Source organism: Lipophrys pholis (assembly GCF_963383615.2).
Source record: "Lipophrys pholis genome assembly, chromosome: 14".
Classification (NCBI taxonomy): Eukaryota; Metazoa; Chordata; class Actinopteri; order Blenniiformes; family Blenniidae; genus Lipophrys; species Lipophrys pholis.
The window spans coordinates 13427897-13454168 of record NC_137633.1 but is presented as its reverse complement, the minus strand read 5'-3'; the positions used below and the strand labels follow the sequence as shown (position 1 = coordinate 13454168).

Genomic DNA, 26272 nt, shown 5'->3' with positions numbered 1-26272 from the left:
CTCTCTCTCAGTGGGCTTAATTTGTCACAAAGCCAGGAAGGCTTCTCAAGGGAAAGCTGAGCCACCCCAGCCACGTTTCAGCGTCTTCCTTTGCCTGGCAAATTCCTACAAGTCACTCACTCTGAAAGAAAGCATTGTGATTCAACTAAACGCAGCCTACTCCTCGTGTGGAAAAGGGGGAAGAAAAAAAAAGGAAGTGGGTGTGCGTTTGTCCCAGTGGACTGCCCCACCATTTGCCCAGAACCTTTCCCGCCTGGTCTTGACTGGTTGAGGCGGACCACAGGCTGGAGCCTTTAAGTACTGCTCGTACCACTTACAACTTGAAATGCAAGAAGTCGGGGTCGCCCAGAAACACTGAAAAAGTTAAGTTCTTATGGGCTAATCAACTTTATTTTCTTTGCAAATGTCATATATATGTAGTGTTATCAAATATTTCCAAAACATGACGGTTTGTAATGCAATTGGGTAAGATAAGACAATCAGATAAAATGAACAGCAACAAGCCAAGCGGGTATAGGCCAAAACGTGGCTGAAAAACCTTGAGGAGGTTTTGAGGAAAAAGACAAAATAGAGAGTCAGCAAAGAAACAAAGCACAGCCAGCAAAAACATGGCAACCTAATGGTTTTCAGGCGGTATCAGACCTTATAAAATCCAGTAATCTCATTTAGCATCTGTCCAGGAAGTGCTTTAAAAGTAATCAGGAAAATGCAGTTACTTGTAAACCGCCCCCCCAACATGTTTAAGTCTGCATTTTGAAATGAAACATGTGAAAAGGACAAAGTTTCAGCAGTTTTTTGGGAGTTTTTTTTACCAACAGATAAGTCATTTCTGTTTGTATTACATTTGTTATCTGTGAATATAGTTTATAAAAGATGAAAGTGTTCCAGGGGGAAGAAAAGATACAGAAATTCAATTTGTAGGATCTCATGCCCAGAGAAAACAGGAACCAGCTCAACATTTACTTCGGTGGAAGATATTTGCTCAGACTGCTTTTCTTTGCGGTGTAAAAAGGCAAAGTGAAGACAAAATGATGAAACTGACACTGACTTGACTGTTGGCTGATTCTGGAAATATGAAGAAGACATGATCAGTGCAGAAGGAAAATGGACAGTTAGTTCACTGAATGATTAAATGTTCTCTGACAAGCTGAAGACACGTTTGCTGAATTAATTGCTGACTCTCTTTGACTTGTTCGGGGTTTGGTGGCCCTTTTGACCAGACAACAAAAAACAACAACAGCTAAACCAAAAAAATTAAAAATAGCGTCATATTTAAATGCAGAAATGTATTTCAGTGACCTTTACACATCCAGTGAACATCAGGAAAACGGACATTGTACATACCGCCAACCTGGACAAGACACCGCACATTTTTATGTCCATTACTGTTCTGTGTGATATATACATTTATTTCTTATGTGCAACAATATCTTTTAATCCCATCACCACCAACAATATTATAAAAAATACTGTCAACATTATTATCTTGTTTCTACATTAATGTTGCTGTTATTTTTACAGTTGTTTTATTTTCATTATTTGTTTGTATTACTGTTCACTGCTGCTGCAACAATGGACATTTCCCCATTGTGGGACAAATAAAGGATTATCTAATCTCATCTAATCTTTGTTTGCATATTTTGTTCTGCTGTCTTTGGATGCCTTGTATTCTTATGTGCTTTTGTCAATTATATTTATATATATATATATAATATTTTTTTGGTGTGGTCTTGTGCTCAAGTACAACTAAAAGTAGAAATATAGCTAAATAAATAAGAATGTACTCAAACTAATTATTGTACGAGTTACTTTTTAAACCTATGTATTGGCATTAGAAGTTGTTTTTATTTTCCTGCATGCAATATATAGATTTTAAGACACAATAGGAGTTGCAAAATAATGTATCCATTCTCCTTTCCATGTCCGTATTGCTCGCCTTGTTTTTAATTTATTTCCTTGTAAAGCATGATGTTGTGACCTTGTCTCTGAATGGTGTGATATAAGTGCACTTGCCTTACTTACTTGCAATTATAATGTAAACATAAAAATCTAATTCAAACATTAAATTGTGTCATCATAGCCAGTGTCATCCCACTGAGCACTGGCTATGCTTGCTGTTATGGTCCAGTCAGCAGTCCAAAACTGTTATTATAAGAATTTATCTTTTCTATTCTATTCTATTCTATTCTATTCTATTTCAACTAATAACCTTGCTTGTTTAGAGATTTCTGGATTTTGGTAGTTTTTCTTTTCTACATATGGAGTCTAGAAACACACTTTTCTCAGGAAGAGAAAATTGCATAAATTCCATCAGGAATCACAATGGAAATATCAAGAAATGAGACGGTACACTAAGAAAAACTGTATTACATATGAAACATCTACGTTAACATTTTAGGGACAAGGTAACAGCAAGTCTATTCTCTTGTGTGCTATCCTGTCTATCCTTAAGTATTTGTGCGATGTTGAGCTGCTGTGATTACTGAATTCCTCCATGTGGGATTAATAAAGTCCGATCTTATCCTATCTTATCTTATCTTAATATATGAAGATTACAGATGAAGATATATTTTCTTGACAGTCACAAAGGCGGATTGGAATAAGATGAAGTCAGTTTAGAAGAAAAAACAAATTGATCCTGTTTGTGTGACTGTGACAGCTGGTTCCACCTATAACAGATGATTTTTTAACTATAGATTTGTGCCTGCTGCCAGATTGTGCTAAAATGTGCCAACTCTGGCAGTCCTGCTTGAAACTGGATGATTGAAGTATGCTTGGAAAAAACAGTGATAAATCCACAATTCGCTAAAAGTACAACTAATATTCATTATGCGCATTTGTTATTAATGTATTTAATCCCGTCCTTCATATCTATGTAATACATGATATTTTAAAGCTGTGGTTTGTTGTATTTATTGAGTTTATTTCGAATCACATTTAACCGGTTTACTGAAGAGTAGGGATATTTCCCATCGTCCATGAAGCTGCCATGAAGACGGGCTCAAAGAGGGCGGGGCTATGCTAATGAGCGTCCGTTGGTTGAATAGACGCTCGGGCTGCCGCTGCTCGCTGAGCGGGGACACTTGCTGTGAGGAACCGGAGCACCGAGGAGAGAGTGAAAGCCCCACTACAGATCACTTTCACCCGAACCACAACATCTCGACATGGCTTCAAAGTGCCCCAAGTGTGACAAGACGGTGTATTTCGGTAAGCAATGCCTCGCTTATGATCTTGTTAAAGATGGAATTACTTTTGGGACAATGATGGTGATCCCGTTCGGTTATCGATATTTATTAAGACTTTTTTTATTTAAAAATTCATTTATTTTTATTATTTTTTTTAGATTAATTGTAACTTTGATCATTGCTTTTATAAAAATGACTCAAATTAGGCGTTCAATTGATTCTAAGTAGCTCATGCCCATTCATTCTTTTTTACTGTCTTTACGTAGAATTTCCACACGTTTTCTCAAAATCCCCCTCCATTTGAATGATCTCCTGAATTTAAACCTGAAAAAAATCTTGTGGAGTATGTCAGCAATATGCATATTGAATATATTTATCCCAAATCCTTTGACAGTGGTCTGCTATTGCAGCCACATGGTTTAAGATGGCCTGAGGATTTTCGTGCATTAGTGGTGACCATGTACAGCCTTCCTATACATCCCAAAGTACTCTTTCACAAACTCAACTGCATTCCTCAGATTAATCCTTTTTTTAAGGCAAATGGATGCCTAGAAGGGTAAATGATTTACAGGGGCAAACTTTGGGAAACCCAAAAGCTGCAGAGCCAAAGAGGGTGAAAGGTAAACAAAAGATTCAAAAGCAAATATGTTTATGAATCAATGCTGTTATGACATAAACCTGATGCGAGTTATGCAAGAGTTAACATATCCTCATTTCTCACAAGTCTGAATTAATTATTTATCTTATTTAGTCCTGATTTGTGCCATTTTCAATTTGTTGTTGTTGGTAAACATCCAACCTTGGCAGTTGACGGCTGCAGAAGGAGGCGCTCGCCAAAAGAGTGCAGAAAACGCCATATGCTGCGATAGCCCACTCACAGAGGAGCACACAGCAACATCATGCTGCGTCAGAGGGATGAAAACCTGTGAAATGTAATCCGTTTGCATCCTTTGTAGACATAGATGGGACAACAAAAACACCTACCACGGCGTAGACTCCAACTTTCACTCACACTCAAGAGAGGAAGATGGCACTAAAACAGATGTTTATGTGTAAAAGAGGGGATTAACCGTTAAACGTAAAAAAAAAAAAAATGCAGCTGTTAATCTGCATAATGCTCAGTTTATTTTTAGGGTACATGCTGCTGCTGCTGCTGCTGCTGCTGCTGCTGCCTCCTCGTTGGACCTTGAGTAATTCTGTGTTTATCTGTACCATGTGAGCAGGAGGGGGGGGGGAAACGCCACCACTCTTCAGTGCTGATCTTTTCTTCTCAGCACACATCAGAGCTGTCATGGGGGTCAAAACCAATTATGTGAGTGGATGGAAGCCCTCTTATGTAACAGGAGCGGCAGCAAACATCACAGCTGCTGCTCATCATATGGGTCCAGACAGTCATTGGCATGGAATAATATCTGTAGAAGCAAGATTTACTTTCATGGATGCCCGTGTTTTCATTTGTATGTAGCCTTAATTTGGCACAGCGAGTGAGTCACACAGCTCCTTAGTGATGTATGTTGTGTGTGTGTGTGTGTGTGTGTGTGTGTGTGTGTGTGTGTGTGTGTGTGTGTGTGTGTGTGTGTGTTTTTTTATTTTTTATGTAACGTTCCGAGATCCTGCCGAGTGGAGTTATTTTTGGTTGGGGTGTGTCGCAATGGGTGGAGAGCGCACAAGGCTGATGGGGATGATGAAAAGCTACGAGGAGTTTCAGAATGTGCTCAATTAGTGGCACACGTCACACCGTGGAGGGGTGGAGAGAAAGAGAGGGGAGGTGTTAATCAGCGCAATATTGAAGTCTTTGTTAAAAGCCATGACAAAGCAGAGGGAGGAGGATGTGCTCGGCCCAGAGCCGCTGCCCACGGCCAGAAGCAACAACATGATGTCAGTGATGCATCTTGAGATATTGAAGAATGAGCTCAGCTGCTCCACCTACACACACCCTCCTCTCCAGGCTCTACTGAATACTCCAGAGCTGAGGTGAGGAGGAAAACAGACCCAGATTGGGGTGTAAAATGAGGGGAGAAAAAAAAAAAAAAAAGACTTCAAAACTCCACCAGGACATGTGTTACTGATCGAGAAAATTGTCTCTTTCCCGTTTTGCTTTCTTGCGGTGGCGGACGAGGGTTTGTCGTATACAGTGGCCCACCCTGTTGTTACCCACCTGGTCCTCCAGCTGGTTTGTCCTGATTGGAGTCACAACTGATGAAGCAAAGCCCTTCAGCACTTGACTCTCATCTTTACTTGTGCAACAACAAGAAGAAAAAAAACCCACGGTATTTCAAATGGCGGTGGTAAGCCACAGTCTGGGATGGAAATACTTTTGGTTTGAGGGAAATGTTTCTTTATGATTTTCCATTCGCTGCTTTAACAGACAGCTGTTTTATAGTGGTGATGGTTCACGCTCACTGCCACTAAAGGCAAACGTTGACTTCTGCTTTTCACGTTTCTGCTACCAGAAGTGCAGATTTTTAAGTCCCTATAAACTGAAAAAAAGTCAAGTTGGTAAAAGAATGACACCACTTCCACTTTTCAAATGTCGTGTTTGCTGAATACAACTTCCCAGAGTCCACTTCGGGGTCTCGCATCGCTCAGTTCCCGCAGAACAGAGATGATACACCGGGGACTGTTGGTGGACATGTGACCATCCCCGGTGGAAATGCATGGTTAGCGTGTGAGCACGGCACAGCATGGCTCAGTAAGTCTCACAACTCCAGACCCAAATTCAGCTGAGTGATTCAACTCCTGTGCATGACAAATGGGAGCAATGTATCTTTGTGCAGCTAACTGAATAAACGAGGACTTAATGGGAGCTAATGGTGCTCTGCTGTGAGCGCACTCTTTTCTTTCTTTCATTCACCAATTCCTCTCTCGTCCTGGCACTCTCTCCTCCTCCTCAGTCACTCGGTGATGCCTCGGGCCTCGAATTCCTCTTCCCCTGAGTTTTTTTTTTTCTCTTCTTCTTCTTCTTCTCCCCCCTAACAGCACGGACTGGGGGAAATGGGGTGAGATGGCTCGCCTTTATTTAAACGGAGACTCCCAAAGCGCCTCATGCATTATAATGAGAAACGACATCTCTATTCAGACAAGGTTCTCTCTGTCTTTGCACACGTTTGTCCTTCTAAACGGGACAGAGTACCTTCGTCCTCTCATTTTGGCGGTACGGACCACTGCACAGTTCCCACACACCTCCTTCTTTTTCCTTTTATCCAATTTTTACCACCAAACATCCACACAATGCCCCTTTTTTTCCTTTCCCCAGCTCTAATGTCAACGCTAGAGTACCCTGTTTTCCACTTGGCTGCCCAGTGGGCTGTGTGAATGTGCCTTGTCAGTTATGTAACATCATTTCTTGAGTTGTTGCCTCCTGCTCAGTGCCATTGCATAACCTACCAGCTCCTGTTTGCCAGTCAATGAGGGTCCTTTTCTCTCCCTTTTTGAGGCACAAATATGATCTCCCCTTAATGGAGGTGGCATTAGGCTAGGTGCTGAAAGTCGACCGCTCCGCCCGGAACACAGGTGAAGCCCTCCAGCGGTATGACCTGTTACATAAGCGCAGAAGAACAAAGTAGGTTGTGTGCGATTCATCCAAATGCCCCACAGGGGTTCATTCTGTACTTCTCTCTGTATCGAAGCTCTCGGCCCGCACTGTGGGTGTACAGGTGCATATCTATGCGATGCACCAGGCACAAGTCCAATAAAAGCTCAAGGTGGAAGTAGGAGAGCAAAAACAGTTTGTCTAAAGTGGAAAAATTGCGGGTTCACCGTAAAACTAGAGAATACATTAAGCTTGTGGTTCATAGATTTTTCCAGCTTAGTGATACAGAAATGTCATATGTTGAGCACTTTTGCAATCGAATGAGCATCAGTGGTTAGTCGGTTGGGGCAGCTGTTGCTGAGCTGGCAGATGGAGTCATCTTCCAAGGCCAAGGTTGGCAGTTCAATCCCCAATCTCGCCCTGGCCATGTGTCCAAGGGTCCTCTCTAAGCTGTGTGCGAGTGTCTTGCATGGCAGTTGTCTCCACGGGTGTGCGAATGACCGAATGGGTGAACGTGACACTTCGTGCAAGACTGTAAAGCGAAGTTGATTTCCAATTCAATTATTGGCTTTAAATATGTGTTTCTGGGTGATTGTTTATCTTTGTTCAGAGTGCTCCCTTCCTTTTAGTGCAACCTCAGCTAGGGTGCAAATGGATCAATAAACCTATGAGTGGATGTCCTATTAAGTTGAGTTGTTATTCACAGAATCATAATGTTGCACTTAGCCAGTTTAGTGTTACAAATCTTAAAAAAAAAACCGCCTTGTTGAGTATAAGAACATGCTGAAGAGCAAAGGTTGACAATCAGCTCAGCTTGATCTGTGTCTCATTTGTGGAACCAATACCAGGAGCCTTAATTCCTGAAACAAGAAGATCCAGAGGTTGTCATTTTGGGACATTTCCCTGTCACTTTCAACAGATCGTTTACTGGGTTTTTCAAGAGTGGATAACAATTTGTCAATTGTTGCCTATACACAAAGAAATCTCATAAATGAGGATATATTTATGAGATTTGTACTGGACAATGAAGAGACTGTGTTATTTCCAAGTAATGCGGTTGACAACATTCATTTGTTTGCTTTTCTGGTTTAGTTTTAAATAGTCATATTGTAGCCGTTTGTTATTTCCTTCTTCACAGATGGAAAACACATGGTTTGCTTTAAGTTGGCTAAAAATACATTCCAGCCTTTCTCTTCTCCTCTTGTCCGAGCAACTTTTACAGGCGAGATTTCTGACCCAAAGGGTCGACACGGGAGTCACTAATAAAAAAAAAAAAAGAGAAAGAAGCTTGCAATATAAAATCAACTCTAGCTTCTGAAGAATTTTAACTGTGAACTTTTTCTTTGAAACTTCTGCCTTCTCAGGACATGAAGCTCCTTCAGTGGATTGTGCTGTTATCTACTCAATTTCATTATGCTGCTTTACGAGATTCAGATGATTTCACTCAAAGGAGTTGTAGTGCAACATTATATGCCTCTGTCACATGATGTCTTCTCCTCAAAGGCTCATTATCCAATTAGGGAGGGGTGAATCTGAAGGCACAGTGCTGGTAATACAGGCCTGCTTCATCATTTGGAGATATGCTCAGTCGGTTTCCAATCTATCAGCTCCTCATGCAGACTGGGTGTTTTAAGGCTGGGACACGGTGTCCTGCCCAGTTCCAGGGACGCTGTGTCGCAGGGTGAGCAGGCTCGGAGGTGCAGGGAGGGCGGACAAGGCACCGAGACGAACTGTTGGCCAGGGCGCTCTGCCTGCGGCTCCCCTGACCAGCAGAGACAGAATCCGAGTTAACTACACTCCGCTTTACGTCAGCCGGGCAGGATTCACGAGGGGCGGCCTCTTTTATTCACCGAGGGAAAGAAGGAGGAGGGGGAAGGCCCGGGGAGGAAACCTCGCCTTGACTGAGGCGACAGACGACCTCCAGAGCTCGGGTTTTTGCTACGGGGTTGCATCAGCCACAGGGAGAGACGGATCCAAATGCACGTTTCCCAGCGGCTCTTTAGCGTAGCTCTCCTCCCCGCACCATCACAGTCAGCGCCACGGGGAGCTGCACGCACACATCGACCCTGGACAAATCAATTCTAATGTTCAGCACACCACTGTAGAGGTCAACTCTTTTTCAGCTGAGACAGATCCAGCAGGGGACGGACTTTGATAACTCCATTTCCCATTCCCAGTGGCTTGTTAATGAAGTATGTTAACAACTGGACTTCATACTGTGGATACTGTGTAGTTGTGCTGAAACAAATCCGTCCGCAGGTTTTTCTAGAGTCATCTTCTGAATTGTTTGTCAAATATCAGTACGTAGTGGACTATTTTTCACAATATTCTGGAATTATCTACTTGCTCAGTTGAGAAAATAAAATTCAGATGAAGCAACAATAAAAATTAAACATAAATGTACAAGTTAAAATACATAAAAGAAGTTCTACCTGTCAATATTTGCCTGAGATATCAACGCAATGATGAACATAAATGGATACATTAGAATTCATTATGTTTGCATTTTAATTTTGCCGCCATTTTATATAAAGACTCCGTACCTTGCAGAGTGTGGCTGCACTAAAGCTTCATTGAGGTCGATTGGCCGCAGCGTGGTCGAATGAATGGCCATTGTCTTTAAGTTAAAGGTCACAAGTTCTTGTACTCCAGAGGGCAGAATAGTTAGAGGATGCAGAAAAGGAAATGCAGGCGTCTTATTTTTTGTCCTCTTACAAGTCCCATGAGATAGGAGTTGTTTATTTATTTATGTATTTCTCGAACAGAATGCACCTCCCTGTGCCGCTGAGACCTCCAGCCAGCCAGTCAGGTGTGTTGTGTTTATCAGGACGTGCAGTTAATCACACCGCTGTGACAAAAGCCCGAGAAGTGAAACACCCGCGTGGACTCAGCTGTCAGCGATGGGTGCAGGGAATGGGAAAGAGGAGAGGGCAGTGTTTGTGTGTACGTGTGTGTGCGTGCGTGTGTGTGTGTGTGTGTGTTTTGGATGAGTTTATTGGAGAAAAGGCTAAGCAGATGGGTCCATGTTACCAGGGGGCGCAACACAACAGAACCCATCCAGCCATGATTCAGAGATATTTACAATAACACTGGTTACATCATGAACGTTACGAGACACTTGAGCTTAATTCGACGCACCAATTAACGCGGAACAGCCCCACATGTGACAAGCTAAGACGGAACAGTTTTAAACTTTGGATTTTTATACAGCAGTGGCTCCTTTCATGCTTTTTATGAAGTTTCCTCACGTTAGTTGAGCTTTTTCTTCCTTTTTTTTTTTCCCCCCCCAGAGAGGAGATCTTACAGCGACCATGTTGTTGTCCTCTTTTCCAAATGCATTAGATCTCTCCCCCCGTTGCACCCTGATCGAATTATTGAGCGATAAGAGAGCAACCATATGTGATTTCAGTGGCCCAACCCCTCTGTTGGAATTCCTGCCACGTTGCATGTTGGAAGTTCAGCTGAATAAATGTTGACCAGGCTTCCTGTGTTTGTTTATCTGTCATAACTTCAAGTCAGAGAGAGAACAAATCTCCTCCTGACCCGGGATGAATCTTGGTCCCCCGGCTGCTCTGCCGTCTACTCTGCCGCAACAATCAAGCAATTAAATTATTTCAGTGTTTTCCCTTTGAAAAACGTTTTTTTTTTTTTAAAGTTCTTTTCCATAATATTTCTGTCCAATTATAGTGTTTGTAAGCCATTTGATGCGGGCTTTGCCTCCACGCTGCTCGGTTTAGAGATCTGAGTTTAACCTGCACTCGCTTCTAAAGCAATTCAGCATTTAAGTTATAATTAAAGTTTTAATTATAACAAGCCCGAAATCCTCTCATGTACCTCTGTCTTTGCAAGCACGTTCTCCTATACGCTGAAACTTGATCACATGACTAATTCATTTTCAAAGATGGTGAAGCTGTTTGATGTTGAAATGCTTTCTACCAACAAACTCTGAAACACGTTCTATGACAGGCATTTCCCCCTGAGAATTGCATTTTTATTTTTGGGGGGGGGGGACAAAACAAGCAAAGAAACAGTTGTCTCACTACTGCTGTTTTGAAATGAACTGTAAAATGTCTTGAAATGATTTATGGCTTCATTCTTTTGGCACGTGTAAATAAACATGGTCGCCCAAATGGTGTCAGCATCAAGCATTGCTTGCACTTGAGCATGTTCAGTAAGTCAATTAACTCATGCTCAGCAGTGTGGAGCACTGCAGCTGAGGTTGTGTTAGTACACTCATTTCTGCATGAAACTGCACTTCTTTTTTTTTTTTTCCCCACTCAGGTTGATTGTTTTCCCTCTTTCACTGTGACAGGAGGAATCAGCAGCAGGCTGCCTCTCTGATTCAAACTATATTGACGACGCAATCGGGAAGACCGACTAAAGACGCAGCTTAGTGCAGGAATTTACAAATGAAGTTAAGCAGCTTACGGTGATGCAGGTATCGTATGGTTTTGGTGATGACCTCTATCCAGGACTCTCATCCACACAATACCATCTTCATCTGTTGAGGTTTCGTAGAACTCACGACATTTATTACATCAGTGTGAAAAGTCCCAAAAAAACAGCGGTTTTCAGACAGCTGTCAAGCTTGCCAATTCAAATCATCATACTTTAAACTTCAAACATTTACAGAGCTTAATACAGCAATGTTATGGGAAAAAAACAACTAAAAAAGCTGTCATTTAAAATCTTTTCTAAAATGTCAGGTTCCACCTTTAAAGCACTAAAAGGATTCTATGTTCATCTACTCATCCATCTGGATGGTGAAGTCTTCCATTTTCAAACTGTTGATTTAGACTTATATTCAATCAGTCTTACCAGTTCAAAGGTCACCATAGGTTAATTTCTCCCTGTGTGACTCCAACAAGCAGGACAAGAGCTGAGATTAGAATCGGTGAAGCTGCTTTCATACTCGGTAATGTGGACTATGGTATCCATTTAGAACGGCCCAAGATCAGAACTAGATATATTGTTCAGTTCATACTGCTGGAGCATCCATGGTTACTGAGCTTGACAACATGCTAAACAATATTCGCATATGACTGTTGTTCTCCCAGGTTCTTTGGGCATACTGAGTTGATGGTTGCAATGTTTACTGTGATCAGATCACTTAGGCTTTGAATCTCGGTTAGGCTCCAGGTTTAATTGCTGTTGTTGGTATTTTTCTTGACCATGTTTGATCCTACGTAATCTCCTTTTGGAACAAGACACTTTTGATTCAAACTTTTCCAGTACACGAGACTGTTGTTGCACGCCGTGCGGCAGGGCCCGAGAATGAAGTAAAACTTCTTCTGACATCGGCATGTGACAAATGAATCATGAGTCAGGTGTTCAGTGACAAGAGGAAGCAATTATTGGCTCTTTTTCAAGCTTACCTTAGGGCGTTTCTGCATCTGCTGCTTTTGAGTTTCGGGATGGAGCGCTGCGCGGCAGGGGAGAGCTGAAAAGACCAGCTCTTCAGGTTGGTCCTGTTGCAGATGTTTTGGTAAGTGTCTTGTTCACACCTCCCCTGTCACACTGCACATGGTCCCAAAACTGAACTGGGTCAACCTAGAAACATCAGATGTGACGGCACTTGCAAGGTAAGCTTGGAAAAGGCTATTGCGGTAGTGTAGCTTCCTGTGACAGCTGAACATCTGACTCATGATTTATTTCTCACAATTTGATGTCAAAAGCAGTTGTAAATGATTCTGTGTGAATCGAGGCTCGCTAAAAATGTCATCAGACACTATAAAAGAGCAGGAAATCAACGGGAAATAAGAAGCTTGTAGAAAGTGGTGCACGAGAACCTTCAACGGTGTAAAAACAAGGCTTGAAGAGCACAACTTGTTTACTTTTACATTCATATATCTGATATTTCCCATGGAAACCGAGCACAATCTAAAGGCTGCTTGATTGTTTGTGGTTTGGAGGAATAAGCAGTCAAGTCCACGAGAAAGTCGCGAACACCACAAATCCTCCTGAGTAAGGGTGAGCTTGTAGTTTTTAGTCCCAGCATGGATTTCACTACACTCGCTCCTCTGGGAGGTGAGTTCCTGCAGCCAAATCAAGACGAGCGTCACGCTGTCATTCACATCAACATCCTATGTCAGATCTTCCCACAACCACCACACATCCTCCAAGTTTGGACGCACATTTGACCACATCAGTCACAATATCCTTCAACGGTATTAGTTTACAGACAGGCCGACCAGGAGAGGCCTCTGTCACATGATCCATGAGCGTGTTTACAGGAGCAGTGTCTGATAGAAATCACATGGTAATATCCGGTGTAAATAGTGGGAAGGTGTCAGGCGATCAGTCATCTGTTGGGGAAGCTTGTCTAACCACTATTCTTATTCAGGCATAATAAAAACCTTTTTATTGTTCTATAGGCTGCTTCTAATTGTTGATATTGACTAAAGTAAGATTTGAATTGCAGGTGTTCCCATAAAATTTGAAGTAATTTGCTTCAATAGCAACATGGCTCAAGCTGTATTGAATTTCGCTAGTATTTTATGACTAACTGCAGTTGTTGATGTGCAATCAACTGTGTAACTACTTTTTTTTGTGAAACCTTCCTTAATGGAATTTTTCTCAGCAGCAGCGAGCTGAAAATTAGTACCACTGTGAGTTTCCTTAAGCAGGTCAGCTGTTTATATTAAACAACCGGGCAATCCTTCCTGAGTGGGGGAAATTGCGTGTTGTCGCGAGAGAAGACGGATTGGCGAAAAGGATTTAGCACGTCCTCATCGATGTTGACAGTGTAAAAGTGAGTATCCGGGGAGATTTCCCCTGTGAACGGGAGCTTGTTTGTTTACACGAGTGGGTGCATTTACTCCCATGTTGTTGCTGTAATAATGAGGTGGAGGAAGATGCGGTGGCTTTTCACACGCTTCATTTGTGCCCACATGCTTGCTATTTTGGGACACGCAGACCTTTCGTCAGTCCCATGGTGCAGTTATTACACAATGTTTATTTTTTAAATAGTTTTTTCTTCTTCTTTTTTTTTAAAAAGCTTCCCTATGAAATAACGACACAAATGCAAATTTGGTGGCATTATTTAAGTGACCGGGGCTGTGTGAAGGATAATAAAGATTGAGTCTCGCTGAAAGCTGTGGGTAACAAAACATCTGGGACAGATGTAGATCCCCTTCACATCCCCCACCCTATTACTCCCACCACACATAATACACATCGACAGGCTCTCTCTTCTTACAATAACAGCTCCCCTTTAAAGCAGGGGGCTGTTAAACAGTGTAAAGTCACACGCAGAGCAAAGACGACGCGCTGGTGCGACTCTGACGTCTGTGTCCATTCATACTCTGACGATTCAGACTTTCCTGGAGGTGTGTCCGTGCTCATGAATCAGTCGGGCACACACACAATAAATACACATCACTGGGGACACACAGTACCCGTATACGTTTATGGACTCCAATTTTAACGCTTCGTGAATACCAGTGTCAAGAGGCATGTGTGTATGCTCCCATTTAGGAAGAAATAAATCACACTGTGAGCACGCACTGTGAAGTCCTCTTGGCATTGTTTGTACGATCTCTGAATATAACCTCAGGGTGTTTAAAAGGTTTGCAACAATTCTGAAAGTTCGAGTCTCAAGAAACTAAACCCTCTCAAACTTTGGCCTCGATGTGCATCTTTATTTTGAGAAAATGTGCAAATAGGTTTAAATGTTGGATAATCTCCCATTGTATATCATGTTGTAGAAGCTAAACCAACTAAAGTGAAATTATTTGGAGTCAACTTCATTTTTTTTTTTTGTATTAAAGCGGTCGAGACTTCAAGTAAGACTTTAAAAGAGGGCAAACTGCAGATGAACTCAAGCAAAATGGCTTGAAACTGTTAAAATGTCAACTGTGGTGTTAAAACTACTGTAAAAATTCTTGTTGGCACACATTCAAAGGTTGAGTGTATATGAAATATTACACAACTTCTAAGTTCGAGCTGATACTGAAAGAAGCTGAACTGTGTGACGTGATAACGGCAAAGTGGAGTTTCTGGTTTTTTAGTTCAAGCTCTGTATGCAGACCTTTGTAACTTCAACTTCCTGTAGCAATATTTGTCGTGGCATTCTTCACCAGCATGGACGCTTGTTTGTTACGCTGCCTCTTGCATTACTTTGAAACATGTGAGATGGACGATTGCCAGCTTGATATCAATATAAAAACTACAATGGCCTAGAAGGGTCACCTCAGTGGATAATCAGCATGACGACTGCTCAAGGAACAACATGAATACTAAATAATGCAATTAAGAAATTGGTCAATTCGTGAAAAGGACATAATGGCAAGTCAGTTATTTGGTTCCTTTACCTCTGAAAGTTTCTCTTCAAAATATTCTGTCGGCAAAACAATCCCCCTGTAATGAAGACCACTATTTTCCCTTGTAGATTGTGTGGAATAAATCAAACATCGGTGTCTAACTACGAGTAAATGGAATGTGATTATTTCAAAACGGTCAACAATGCATTTAAGGCCGAAATGATTATCCAGCACTTAAATATTTGAACTGTATGTTGTAGTGGGGACAAGCCGGTGAGCTGCCATTTAGACATTAACAAGGTGAAAGCGTCAACGATTTCTGTTCAAATGGATCATTCGAAGAAAAAAAAAAGAAGAATCTGTGAATGTTTGAACTGCTCAGTCATACATATCCATTTTGAACCACCTTCTGATTTAGGAGGAGAATATTGAACGATGGAGATTTATCTCTGGACATCTTCAAGAATGATTTAACGTTTTCCGGCTATTGGCTTTGTCAACTTCAGCATTCCTCTGCTCTCACATTAATAGGGGCCACCGCCCTCTTCACCCTGCACCCGGTCTCCCCTCACCACCATCCCGGGATGCTCCCCGGGGTGTTGTTGTTGCCCATTTGTCTCAGTCTTTTCATTGACAGGAGGAACTGACAGCAACACTGATTGGAGAATAAACACAAGTCTCAGCAGGAAGCACTCAGATCTCCCAGAGGAAAGATTTCTACATTATATTTGCACTGTATTTATTGTTGTGTCAAGTTGGATTGGCCTTAACGTGCGTGCCCGAAGTAGAAACTTAATTTGATTACATGTACGCAACATATAAACAAAAAAGGTCTTAGTTCCCGAGAATCACACCCATCAGCTCTAATTCCAGCGTCTTTAGATTGTGGAAAGAAGAGGAAGTACCGAGAAAGAAACACTCATTGCCAAAACATAGTGAGTGCTTACAAAGACTCCATCATACTACTGGATGTAATCACATACTGTCGTGTTAATTGTTTTTTAATGCTTTCTACTTTTTGCTTAAGATTCACACTCAGTGTTTTATATCAGTTGGAATCATTTGGAATAATATTGCTTTCACTGTAGTTAGAGCAGTTTGATCCTATCCAAGCTGATGTGCAAAACGCAGGGTATAAACATGACGGTCTTAAAAACGTGTCTTTAGGAACAAAGCCAGTCGGGCCGCACAGTAGATCAAAATATATTATCACTGCAACATCAATATGTACTGTCCATTCATGCTTTGCATGAAATAACTAGATTCTATTCCACGTCCTTATTCAGCATCGCATCAAAACGGACGACAACAGACAACAGTCAGAACCACAAACATCAAGGAAAAATAAATAAAAACATTAAATTGAACAACTGTTGCGCTACTGAAGGGGTATTGCAATCGTAATATTCCAAATGATCACGCATGATATGGTTAACTTATATCATGCAGACCTATAAACCAGTGTAACCTCTGGGGAAAACTATGCAGGCTCATGGAGAACATGCAACGTCCACTATGGCCGGCCCAGTGTCAGACCCAGGTTTTCCCACTACAAGCTGACCGATGCAAATTCAATCCATTTCGTGCCGCCATATTTGTGACGTCCATGTTTAATTTGAACTCAAGGGTCCGTTTTTCTTCTTCTTGATATAGTATGAATTCTTGTTCAAAACGTTGAATGTTGTCTTTGGACGCTGGAGGTTCACAGCATGTTTACACATTATGGCACATGTAGGAACACAGCTCAAGACAGGAAGAGCAGTGGGAAGTAATCCTCTTTATGGCTGCATACATATATGTGTGTGTGTGTGCATGTTTCTAAGTCGGGGTATGTAGGAAACAGGCTCAAGTATCCGGTTATTTGTGCCCTGCCTTGATAAGGGAAGGTGTTTCCTTTGCTGCCTGCATGACTCCTCAGGGTCCATTGTGTGGAAGCAGGGGTGATTTATTATTGGAAAGCGTTATAATAAGGGTCCCTTCGTTTGTCTGTAGGGGCGGGCAGTCTGGCTAAATGAAGAAAGAAAAAAAAAAAAAAAACCAAGAGAGGGGAGGAAATGGGGTTGAGGGTCTGTCTGCAGCAGGATGGGTTTACTGTAAACTGGGGGATGGGTGTGTGTGGATGTTTGGATGGAGGAACACAAAGGATTTGGGTTAGATGTGGGCAACCCCCCGCTGCTCCCAGCTGGACTGGGACTCACGCCACTCTGGGTTTACTCCGCTCTGACATCATGGTAGCATCCTGTGTGGCACACAGGCAGTCCCACTGCACGACCCCACCTCCACCCCCCCCACCCCCCATCCTCCTATCCTCCACCACAAACAGAAAACAATCAGCACACACACACACACACACACACACACACACACACACACACACACACACACACACACACACACACAGCACAGGGTGATCTTTATTGTGAGGAGTAAAGCAATGAGGGACGTCATTCCTTCTGCACGGCGGCTCATTGAGCGACTCATTCTAACGCGCACAAAGGCCGACACAATTGATGGGGAAAATAAAGACTGTTGTTTAGACTCATCTATATAAGTGCTGCTTTATGTAAACGTCTTAGTTCATCTCCTTTTTTTTTCTCTCTCTGTCTTTTGTCTTTTTCATGTGCAGCTGAGAAGGTGTCATCGCTGGGGAAAGACTGGCACAAACTGTGCCTCAAATGCGACCGCTGCAACAAGCTGCTGAACGCTGGCGGCCACGCTGAGGTCAGTGAGACCAGACACAGGAACCAAATGTATGAAATCACACATGGGACGCCTACTATGATCTGGTCTAGTTCTATTAGCTTAACATTTTCCATCTATATATACTAACTGTTGGCATGAGCTCTGAAGGGGAAAAATCAGACAACACTGTGGGCCCTCTCACCTTCACCTTAAAACCAAATCAAACATGCAGATCATCTGATCCACCACAGCAGAGAAGCCTAAATCCATTCTCGTACACATGCTTTGATAATTAATTGACAGGCCTACCATGATTTGCTTAAACTTTTGTAACTAACGTTTAGTTGGATCATAATCTTTCTGGTCATTTCCCTGCTATAAATAGCCGTTCGCCTGCAGGATCTTTCTACTGACGATCAGTCTGTGATGTGAATTATAGGAAAGCTGAGAAATGTTGGCTTTTATCCACTTCAATAGGTGTTTCGTTTATGTTTGATTTCTGTGATTTATCCAAGTGAGCGAGAGAGGAGCAGAAGCCTCACAGGCTCACAGCACGGACAGGTAACCAGTGTATTACAGGACTAACCCAGAGGGGCAGACAATCATACACTCACACCTACAGGGAATGTAGGCTCACATATTAAGCCAACAAGCAGGTCGATCCATTGTTTGAGGTTGAACTTTGTATGTTCTCCCTATACCAGTCTCTTCGGCTTCCTTTGAAAATCCAAACACATGCTTGTTAGGTTATTGGTGACTCTAAATTTGTGTATATGTGTTTGTAGCTGCCCCGCGTGTTTACTTTGCAAATGACCTATCCAGGATGTACCCTGCCTTTCACCCAGACTCGGCTTGGATCGGCTCCAGCTTCCTTTGAACTTGAGCTGGATAGAAGAAAGTGTAGAAGATGGATAGATGGGATGCAGATAAATACTGGTTGAACACATAGCTAAAAACCCAACATCGGTTATTTTGACAGTCGCATTAACTCAGACACAATTGAAAATGTTTTGGTTGTTTGAACTTTGACTGTTTGTTTTTGTGCTTTTATCTTGCCGAGTTCGCGTCCTTTTCTTCTCCTCCCCTGTTGTGTGTCTTGTTTCATCTGTCAATGCGTTTTGTCCTCACGGGAATATTAACCCAAAGTCCTGCAGGATGCGTCGTTTTCAGATCCTTCCTCCCCGTCTTACATAATCAGACTGCAGTGTCACATCTCAGCACAGATTCCCCCGGCTGTGCGCTGCTCCCTATCTGGCACTTTCAGCCTGGGGATTTTCTTATCTTGCCCTTTTTATTTTTCCTCTCATGACCCTGGCCAACAATTCACTATCAGTCTTTCTGTACATGACTGGAGATCACTCACACACCTTTCTTAGTCTCCTGCTCTTTTTCTCTGTTCAAGGAGGATGTGATCTCAGCCTCTTGTAAACAAAGGCGATTTCCCCCGCCGACCCCAAAGAATGCTGCTGTGCTGTAATCTCTGCATGATTAGAGTAATGTAGTCCACCATCCTCCTCCCTAAGCCCCGCCCCGGGCTGCAACGTCATGCCACAAACCTGACTTCAGCAGGAAAAAACTGTGATGGAAACGGAAAAAAAGCCTTTCACTTAAAAAAAAAAAAAAAAAAAAAAAAAAAAAAGTGAAGTGAGTGTGGGATTGTCTGGGAGGCTGTTTGATGTCATCTTGGTCGTGGTATGCAGGAGGTTATGAACCTCGAAGCTGCGCCGCACTACTTCTTTAAAAGGACTCTGAGGGGACAGGATGGAGCCCAGTGTGGCCTCGCGTCGGAGGGCTGAAGGAGGGCTGAAGCCACCCGAGGCTGCTGGAGGCGGCACGGAGCCAGGCTGCGAGACGCGAGGCGACAACTTGTTATTCGTGACCCTAAAATGATCGAGGCCACGTTCCCCTCGCAGCACTGAGTCATTTCTCAAATCATAACACCCTGCTGAAACATCTGGAATTGATAAACACCTGTAAATCCCAAAAGGTCCTGAAGTTGTAAATGTTCAAATTCAAACATTTGCTTTGGAGAATTCCTATCCAATAAGAGAACTTGTTCAAATTGCGACTTTTTCATCCATTCAGAAGTTGTCCTGTCTGCCATATCACTCAAAATATAATCACAGTGCACAACTTGGCTTTGCAGTATTGAAAAGAAACTCTTGTATACTGAGAAAAAAAAACCCGCTATGCAAATCAATTTTTTGAAGTTCTGGTTTGAAAAAATCACAAACACATGATTTTTCTCCATGATAATATGACTATTAATGAGAACCTACATCACAGTCTTTGTTTATTTTCTACTTTCAATATTTTTGAAGCGTGAATTCTTTAAACTCTGACCTCTCTGTCTCAATATGAGGAAGGTCATTGAGTAAACGAGGAGGAAAAGACGGAGGAGGGAGATATAAATGTGAGGAAGTGGGAGGCAGAGAGTGGGCTGTGCTGCAGTGGATAATCCATTTTTAGGCTCCTTTTTGCCTCTACGCTCCACATCCGCAGCTGTACAGTTAACACTAAACTCTTCACAATGAAGCCCTGTGTGTCCGGTCCTGAGAAAGTCATCAGGACGCTCTGTCACGGCATGCCGTCATCATCCGGCCCCTCACAGATCTCATAAACGTCAGGCGGGACGTGTGAATGGGGAGCGTGGCTGCTTTAACAGTAGCTGATCCTGTCACGGTTAATGCATTATTAAAGGTGAAGGAACAATCCCTTTTTTCTTTTTTTTCTGGGCCACAACATCTCGGAAGAGAAAAGGAGCTCAAGTGGCCCAAACAGAGGGCATTGTGGGTATTATCAACCTTCTTTATCACCACTTGCCACCCAGGTCTTGGCATCTTTCCACAGCATTTGCTCGATTCTTCTCATCTATGGGCATTGGGCTCTGGACCAGTGGCCACCCTGGCTCCCAGCCCTGATCCTCAACCCGAGCTGATCACATGCTCCCTTGGTGACCGCCGTGTTCCCAGCATGCACGAGTAACGGGCCATCTATGTCTCAGTCCAGTCCTCTTTATTTTTTTCCACCTCTGCAAGTGGAAACATCGGCAGTCACGCGTGTGCAGACACATTGAAGAGTGGCGTTAAATTCAACAACAGAGACTCGTCTCTCGGAGACAGCCGGTGTCATTATTATGTGTCCGAGCAACCTGGGACAGTGACATCATCTCTAAAGAGGGAGACAAAAAGAAGTGTAGCCTCCATTTTTGGACACGGTTTCTCCGGTGTCCTCTGATCTTACTCACGGTAATCCTAAATCAATATAGGGAATTATGATCTGTCGTACCTGTCACGTCCAGTTTTTGCCTTCTGCATCTGATGGTTCGTTTCTATGATGATGAGTCCGTTCAGTCTGTTACTCATGGTGCTTTTCTGTCTCTCCCACAGCACGATGGAAGGCCCTACTGCCACAAACCGTGCTATGCCGCCCTCTTTGGGCCAAAAGGTGAACTGCAAGTCATTTATAAGCGACGTCTAACTGTGGACTAACAGCCACACCCTTCAACGTCAAACACTGGGTTGAAACCATAATACCTGGATGAAGTCCACACATGCACAGGGGCGATCATGCAAACTCTACAAAGAATGATTCCTACTGTGACGTGAGGGTGCTAACCACTGCACCACCTTGCAGTACTAAATTCACTCTTTAGTTTGTTGTCGGTTGTTTTTCTAAAAAACAAGCAACGTCATTTAAGTAGTTTTTTGGTGGCTACAGAACAGTTCAAGTACCGATATGTGTATTCATATACTTGTATTGTAATAGTTTATCCAGATACTTGTAGAGAAATAAAGTTTTGAAGTCTTCCAATATCCTTGTCTTAAGTGCAAACTAGTTAAATAAATGTTTTTTAGTTTATTATTATGGAGTAATGCAAAATTTCTGCACCAAAATATGAAGTTCGTCCTTTGAGCTAATGTTTTATTTATAGCTTTAACATATATGATGCTACTCATTTTTGGAAAGTTTTCCCCAAAACAACAGAATTTATTAGTGTAGATGTATTAAAAAAAATCTAATAAACTTGGGTTGTGAATATGGTATCAGCCCAGATAAATTAAATATTCTGTTTGGTCCGAAAAGGATATGCGTTGGATTTATGTCTACTGACCTAAATAAATACACACACACGCATATGTCTACACTTCTTCCTTTAATATTTTATTCATATGTTTCTGTTTGTGATGGGTGCATATTCTTCTGATGACGCCATATCTCTCCAACCTATAGCTTTATTCATGGCCTGTTGATATGTGTTGGCAGCTATTTCTTTCTCTCCTTTCCATTTAACTTCTTCATGTCTTTTGCATTTGTAGGCGTGAACATCGGAGGAGCAGGCTCTTATGTGTACGACACTCCAGCAAACAACAACCTCTCTTCCACTAGTGTGGATTCAGCTGCCAAAACTGAAGAGAAGCGAGTGTTTGCACCCAAGGCACCGTCGAAAGGTCTGGAACAAGCTTTTCTTCCCATCCTGTTGCTGCTGTAAATAAGAGTCCGTAGAAAGTGATCTAACAATAGGGGCGTTTCTGTTGTTTATAATAATTGTCTCCTCCGGGAAGGAGTGAAAGAAGTTGTTTGAATATTCAAATACTCAATTCCCACTTGATTTCTATAAAAGCTGCCAAGTTTTTCCACATTTAATTATGTGTCCACTCGCTTTTAACTGCAAATACAAGCAGTCATTTAGTGAATGAATCGTTTCCACTTTATTTGATTTAATGTGTTTGGAACGTGTCTGCAGCTGGGAGCATCACCACTTTCTCCGGAGAGGCCAACCTGTGCCCCCGCTGCAGCAAGAAGGTGTATTTTGGTAAGCGGGCCGCACAACTTCCAGGGAAGCAGAGTGAAGGAAGGAAGTGTGAACCTGCAAAGTGGGGGGTTTTTCACAGGTGTATTTTTTGTATGTGTGCGTGTTTCATGGTAGCTGAGAAGGTGACATCGCTGGGGAAAGACTGGCATCGGCCCTGCCTGCGCTGTGAGAGGTGCAGCAAGACTCTGTCTGCTGGCAGCCACGCAGAGGTGAGACCAAGAAAAGTCTCAGGGAAACACAGAAGGAATTAAATTAGCGCGATGAGTTCAGGCACAGATCTTTGCAGTTTATTCCAATTTATTATTCTCTACTTCTTTTAGTTGGTCAGGTTGCCTGCGTTGACTCTCTTTCTTTGCTGTAGCTTGTTAAAAAGAGGGTTTCAGTCTCATAATTAATCCTAATAATATAGTAAGAGGTTACTTGTTTTTGCTCCAAGTTTCTTTAAATTATTAAAGATTTCCAACAGGATCTATAAAACCTGAACAATACAACAGTTTGCATTTTCTCAAGATCTATTATTCCTGCTATTCTCCGTCTTTTGAATACTACATTATCCAGAATCCTGGCCATGATAGAAAAGACATCCTGTGTTAAAGACTAGTGTTTAGTGCAAAGATTCTAATGAAACTGCGTCTTATTTTACACGTTAAAATGACCTGAAGCCTAAACAATGAGCTTTTGAAATACCTTAAGTCTTCTACTTAATTCAATAATTGTTACTTTGTCACTATACTTAGTCTTTTTCAGGTGTCTATGTGAGTATTTCTTTTTACTTTTGCTCCCAACATTTAAAGAAACATTAGGATGGAATTCAGTGTTTTACATAAAGGGAAGCCAGATGATTTATTCCCCGTTTTCTTTTGTTTACAAAAGATTTAGACTATGATACAATTAAGTCGTGCTCTGCGGTATTGCTAATAATTAAGCGGTATTTACTCTGACAGACACATTATAACAATTGTTTCAATGTCTCACGCATATGTTGAGTTTAATCTTAGAATGCATGTGCTTGAGCCACCAAAGCCACTGTTTGTGACCAAAGTTAAGAAATCATAATTACTTGAGTGTATTTGAGAACTTTTTAACTTTACAACACATTAAACACACCCTGTATGTACGTGATGATGGTGTCATTTTTAGTTTTAAAAAGCCACAAAAAGAAGCCTTTACAGCTTTTTTTTTTTCCCTTTCTAAATCTGTGTTTTATGATGGGTGTGTTTTCTCTTTGCAGCATGACGGCCAGCCCTACTGCCACAAACCCTGCTACGCCGTTCTGTTCGGGCCCAAAGGTAACCGCTAGGGGGCGCCGCCATCCCACCAAATATCAGCCACACTTTGAAACAGAATGTGTACCGGCACTGAGCTTTGAGCAGCTTCTGCAGCCTGAGGTTCTCACACTCGGGGGATGTTTTGTAGCCTGTACCTTCTCCTCCTCCCCCTCCTCTGTTCACCCGCTGCTCTCCCTGTGGTTTTTCCAGGCGTGAACACTGGCGGCGTGGGCAGCTACATCTATGAAAAGGAGCCCAGCGCAGTGACCGAGCCCTGAACCTCTGTCCCCTCCGCCTCACCCCCTCTTCTCTGCACACACCACTGACCATCAGCCGCAGTATTAGCTGTAGCCTTCGTTCTCCTCCCCATACCTGAGACGACCAGCCTTTTGCTCCAGATCTCCACCCCCCCCCCCCCCCCCCAACCTCTCGCTTTCTCTCTCTCTCTCGCTCCTTTGCTCTGCCCTGAATCAGACCCGGCATCACAGAAATCGTTACAGTGGTTTATAAATAGAATATTTCCACGAGGGCACAGACGCCGTCAGCATTCCCACATTAGCACTCTGATAACATTTCTCCAACGTCCTAAAAAAAACCTCAAAGGTCTTAAATTTGTTACCTTTCACCTACAAAGCGGTGCGGTCATGCATATTGCAAACAAATCACTGTGATTCTCAGGCACGGAACGGTGCATTGTGGGTAAGGCGAAGTGCAGGCTGGCTGAGAAATGTTCCCCTGCACATGCACAGGTGGTGCTCAGGAGCACTTTGCCAAGAAAGCTGTACCTTTACACAAGCCATATTTACAGTTTGGCTGCCTGACAACATTCCTCATCTGGGCAAAAAATAAAAAAAATGCTTCTGTTTAAAAAAAAAAAAAAAAAAGTCTCAACATATTGTAAAAAGATGGAAACAAAGCAGCTTCATTATGCTTTTAAACCCCAACACGAGGCTAATCAACTATAAATAATGTGCTTTTGATAATAATGCAAGTAACCTATTTTTATTTACAGAATTTGGATGATTAGATAAACTGTGCTAATTTAATATAACACAAATTTCACATGATTATTTTTTATCTTAAAGACGGGGGGGGGGGGGGGGATCAGGCTTTGGGCAAACACGGGCTTATTGCTTTAATTTATGTCCTATTAAGTTTCATCAGCCATCGTACTACCACCTCTGTGTCTGAGGGAAGTCAAACGAGGCAACGTAAGCTGTATAAATCTCTGCCATCAAGATTTTAATAGTTGTTTTCAATGAAGTATCCCTGCTGTTATTTTCCGGGAGATGACGCGCTATTCGAAGTATTATATTTGTTCGCCGTTAGCAGATAGTTTAGCTGGTAGGAACTAAGACGCCGCAGACGAGCCATTCTGTAAGAATGTGCGTTCTCGTATTATCGTATGACTGTTACTGTTTATTACCTGTTGTACACTGTAGGGCTCAATCGACACTGCAGGGCTGCTCGTAGAAGTCACACCTGCTGCGTTCGTCTTTTTAATCCCTCCGATGAATATTGCTGAAACTCTTCATCTGTGTTACTGTTCGACAGATTCTGAACTTCTTTTTCTGTTCATGAATTGCAATAAACAAACACTAAAATATGGTGGCGTTTGTGGTGCTCTTTTATTCCTTACCTGTTCTCATCCGGGGGCCCAGACTTTTAGTTTTGCAGATGCTCTGGTGAGGCGTGGCTCCTCCTTCAGGGTGGAAACCTGAGGTCATAAAGGTCGTTGAAATCATTGCACGTGTCAAAAGAAAACAAATCTATTTTTGTGACCTATGCTCCGTGAAATGTTTGCATACATTTATGCCCAAAAAAAATACTTAAAAAAAAAAAGAATTTTGCATACCAGACATTTTTTTAAAAGTAGATTCTTGGCTAATACATCCTGAAAATGTAGAATAGCTGGAATGGCTAAAATACATACAATTCCTAATTTGGCTAATACCAGTAGAAAGGCTGGAAGGGAAATAACCCAAATAGTTACAATTGTTTGGAACAGATAAAACTGAAATTTGACTAAAAACGGTGAATGAAGCAAAACTAAGAGCTGATGAAATGACTAAAAACATGAGAAACTGTTAAAAAAAACAAAGAAATCTACATATAAAACAGATGAACCATGAAAGGGCTGAAACAGCTAGAACATGTCAAAAGGGAAAAGAAGCATAAAGGCAAAAACTGCTGTTTTGTTTTAGTATTATTCGAGCATTATATAGCTCACATCATATAACTTTTTAAACGGTATTATCTCCTTTTTGAATGCTGAACGTGTTCTGCGGCTCCACACAAATGTTTTTCTTTAGTGAAAAGTGACCAAAACTGCTCTTTTGGTCATAAAGGTCGTAGACCAATGACTATATTTACTCAATCAGTATATCAAATACAGCACAGATACAGTAAATGCATGATCAAATAAGGTGTAAAATATGTGTTATAAGTTATATTGCAGTAATGAATATGAGCCTCAAACTAAGTTTCTTACAAAGCGAGGAGAGCATGTGGAGACCATTTTTATGTGA

At 42.1% G+C, this 26272-nt stretch overlaps 1 protein-coding gene across 1 annotated transcript; it reads left to right on the top strand.

Moving 5' to 3' along the window:
- Window positions 1-3026: 3026 nt before the first annotated feature.
- crip2 (cysteine-rich protein 2) lies at window positions 3027-25350 on the top strand. The gene is made up of 8 exons (XM_080480894.1): window positions 3027-3207; window positions 17605-17699; window positions 21050-21107; window positions 21980-22111; window positions 22408-22476; window positions 22591-22685; window positions 23708-23765; window positions 23955-25350. The coding sequence occupies exons 1-8, from the start codon at window positions 3165-3167 to the stop codon at window positions 24020-24022; spliced, it is 618 nt and encodes a 205-aa protein (XP_080337020.1). The 5' UTR covers window positions 3027-3164; the 3' UTR covers window positions 24023-25350.
- Window positions 25351-26272: the final 922 nt, after the last annotated feature.